General features: G+C 37.8%; 1 protein-coding gene across 7 annotated transcripts in view; it reads left to right on the top strand.

Moving 5' to 3' along the window:
* The window catches only part of HELZ (helicase with zinc finger), a 148,365-nt gene that overhangs the window by 78,651 nt on the left and 66,514 nt on the right, over window positions 1-3,200 (top strand). For all 7 annotated transcript variants that reach the window (XM_024760673.1, XM_024760672.1, XM_024760678.1 and 4 more), the window contains one exon: window positions 1,941-2,059. In XM_024760673.1, the coding sequence (XP_024616441.1) occupies window positions 1,941-2,059 (119 nt within the window). The remainder of the gene's footprint in view (window positions 1-1,940; window positions 2,060-3,200) is intronic.

Here is a 3,200-nt window from a genome sequence, read left to right on the forward strand (position 1 = left end):
GGAGAGAGAGGGAGAGAGAGGGAGAGAGAGAGAGAGAGGAAGAGGGAGAGAGACGCGCCTCTCATGTAATGAGACTCATTCTTCTTATGCACGCAGCTCATAGCTGGCTGGTGAGGGCACTTACAAAAGCAGAGTTTCAAAAATGTTTTGAACAGTGGCTGCATCCATTGGAATGAGCTATATTTCCTCTCAACTGACTTCTTTGATGGAACAACACTTATTTGCAATGTAAATTTTGGTATGTTTATTTAACAATCAGTCTCATTACTTCATGATTATACTCCGCATATTTGCCACGTAAATTACATACCCAAGCCTCCTGAACAGTATAGTTTTGAGGAATGGCTTTGAAGAGCAAGAGTGTAGAACATTTATTGCAAGTCAACGATCTGCTTTGTTTTAGGCATTGTTTATACTTTATTTAATTCTCATATCAACTCCGTGGAGGGTTATTTTACAGCTAAGACAACCAAGGCTCAGGCTAAATCAGTTTGACTAATTCAGGTTTCTTTTACTAGCTTAAGCAACAGTATAACAATTTCATGATTTATTCAGTTCCTGATTTAAGTCTAGTTCTATTTAATTAAAATGTTATCTAATGAAAACAGATTTTTTTCACTAGTCTCAGTTTTTTCCAGTTTGATCCTATAATTATATAGTCATCTTCCTTAATTAGTCTTGTAGAACAAAAAGCACAAATTCTCCTCAACAGGGAGAAAAATGCATGTGTCCAAATCGTGCTTGGGCCACTGTCATTAAATAGACAACAGTTATTGATACTTGTACTGTCAACACAGCCATTTGTTTGAATGGACCGTGATGATGGTGGTGATGGTGGTGGCGGTTATTACTGCCAGTCAGTAAGGTTTAGAAAGTTCCCAACCTAGAAACAAGTTGCATTAGGAAGTTGTATAAACAGATTGTTTGGAACTTGTTGCTATCCATAGAAATAGAGGTTAGGTTCTTGGGCCAACTCACAGGAGGCTAATTAATCTAGAGAGTTACAACTGGTCAGAGAAGCTACTTTGTGTTCTTTGCTGTGCTAGTAAAAACAGGGCCCCCCTCTCTCTACCTCAGTGAGCTAGCCATAGGGGGCAACATTTACTTCTACACATTGAGACAGCAAGATTTTTCTTCTGTCTCCTCTTTTAGGGGCAAAGAGGCTTTTCCTCCTTTCTGTACACAGATTCCTGTGCCTCAGTGTGAGTGGCAGCAGTAACCCAGACGTGGGCGTTTACATCTGGGGGATATTTGATAATGTACATTTTTGATACTTGTGTCACTTTTGTGTTTTTCTTTTTCAGACTGGTGATAGTTTTACAGCCAGGATAGGGTCTTAGGCTAAAACATTGTATATAATTTGTACACACACATGCACGCACACACACACACACACACTAAACCTAAATAATCAAAATAGTGAATTTGCTAACAGATAACCTTTGTTTTTGGTCAAAGTTAGATTATCACTTTCTCCTTTATATTAGATTTTGGGTATGATTTTCTTTAATGTCTAATGTATGTGTTTAAGCTAAAGTTACTTATAAACTACCATTGTTTTATTTTTGGTGTTTTAACAAATAAATAGTGAAAGGATTTTGGGCCTATCACTGTTTTGTTGCCAGCTTTTCTTTGTGGTGAAAAGCTGCTATCTTGTACTTTTAAAGTCTTTTTTATGTGTCCTGATTTAACTGTTAGTCTTGGGGCCATTAGTACCAGATGCCATTTACATATCTGTTGTTGAGTAAAATAGTTATTCCTTTCAACTTCTATTTTTAAATAATGATTTAAATATATGATCTTCTAAATTGAGGACTGGCATTAAAAGTACTCACAGCTCTTAAATCAGGACACTAAACTCTTTCCTTAAAAGAAAGACACTACTCTTCCCTTTATCACTGCTGTAATATGCGGTCCTGTGTTTATACTGTACTTCGCAGGGTTTTTTACGCACGTTCTATTAGATGAGGCTGCCCAGGCCATGGAGTGTGAAACCATTATGCCCCTAGCATTAGCAACTAAGGACACGCGGGTTGTCCTGGCTGGTGACCACATGCAGGTGAGTGCCCTCTGAGTCACCGTGTTGAAAGAAGCTTCTGTTATATTTTGATGTTTAATATTTTGTTTTCTAAAACAGCCTATGAAATTGTGCCACGCATGTCAGTTTAAGTACTTTAAATATCTCTGTACTAATAGTGGAAAATGTTGGTGTTTCTGAAGGAAAATTGCTACCCCAACCCACCCCACTTTTTTTCCTTCTTTGGATAGAGAGTGGAATGAATGAGTCTATCAGTGTTCTAATTGTCATGTTTATTAATTTGAAGTTCTGTTCTCTGTAGTATGAATATTTGATTCTTACTTTTCTTTATCAAATAAATTTAAATTATCCTTCTTACAATTCCCCAGTTCCTGTCCCCAACATTTGTTTTCCTGAAGGGTTAATTTTTCATTATCATGGGAAACAAAGTACCTAATTAAAAATAATAGCCAATTCCCTGGTGGCGCAGTGGTTGAGAGTCCGCCTGCCGATGCAGGGGACGCGGGTTCGTGCCCCAGTCCGGGAAGATCCCACATGCCGCGGAGTGGCTGGCCCATGACCCATGGCTGCTGAGCCTGCGCGTCCGGAGCCTGTGCTCCGCAACGGGAGAGGCCACAGCAGTGAGAGGCCCGCATAGCGCCAAAAAAAAAAAAATAATAATAATAATAGCCAAAATCTCAAAGAACTTGTCTGGTCTTAATACCGATGTATGAAAGAAAATTACAGTTTTTCTATTAAAATATCAGTTTTGCAAAGTTTCAGTTTGAGGTTCTTTCTCTTTTGTCACAGTTGGTTGAGATTGACCCTACACAGTGTTGTAGCTATCCATTTAGGAAAGAGTTGAAGGTAGAGGGACAAGTTCTGTTTTTGTTTCTTTGCCAGAAATTTAATTTTGTTCTCAGCATCAAAGTTATAATCAAGGATGGCTCCTTACACTTTACGAGATAAAGATGGCTTTTTTGCTAATTAATAAAAATAAGTGTTTTAGTCATAGGCGGTGTATCCTGCTAGCTCACTGTTTAAAATAGTTGCTTAATTTTAGTGAGACAGTTGATTGACTCCCCCAATGATGCAGTAGGTTGCATCCCTAAAATTACTAAGGTAGTAGCTATTTATTATTAAGTTGGAAGAGTCCTTTTTTTTTTTTTTTTTTTTTTTTTTT

The sequence above is a fragment of the Neophocaena asiaeorientalis genome, unplaced genomic scaffold (genome assembly GCF_003031525.2).
Source record: "Neophocaena asiaeorientalis asiaeorientalis breed wild unplaced genomic scaffold, Neophocaena_asiaeorientalis_V1.1 scaffold30, whole genome shotgun sequence".
Classification (NCBI taxonomy): domain Eukaryota; kingdom Metazoa; phylum Chordata; class Mammalia; order Artiodactyla; family Phocoenidae; genus Neophocaena; species Neophocaena asiaeorientalis.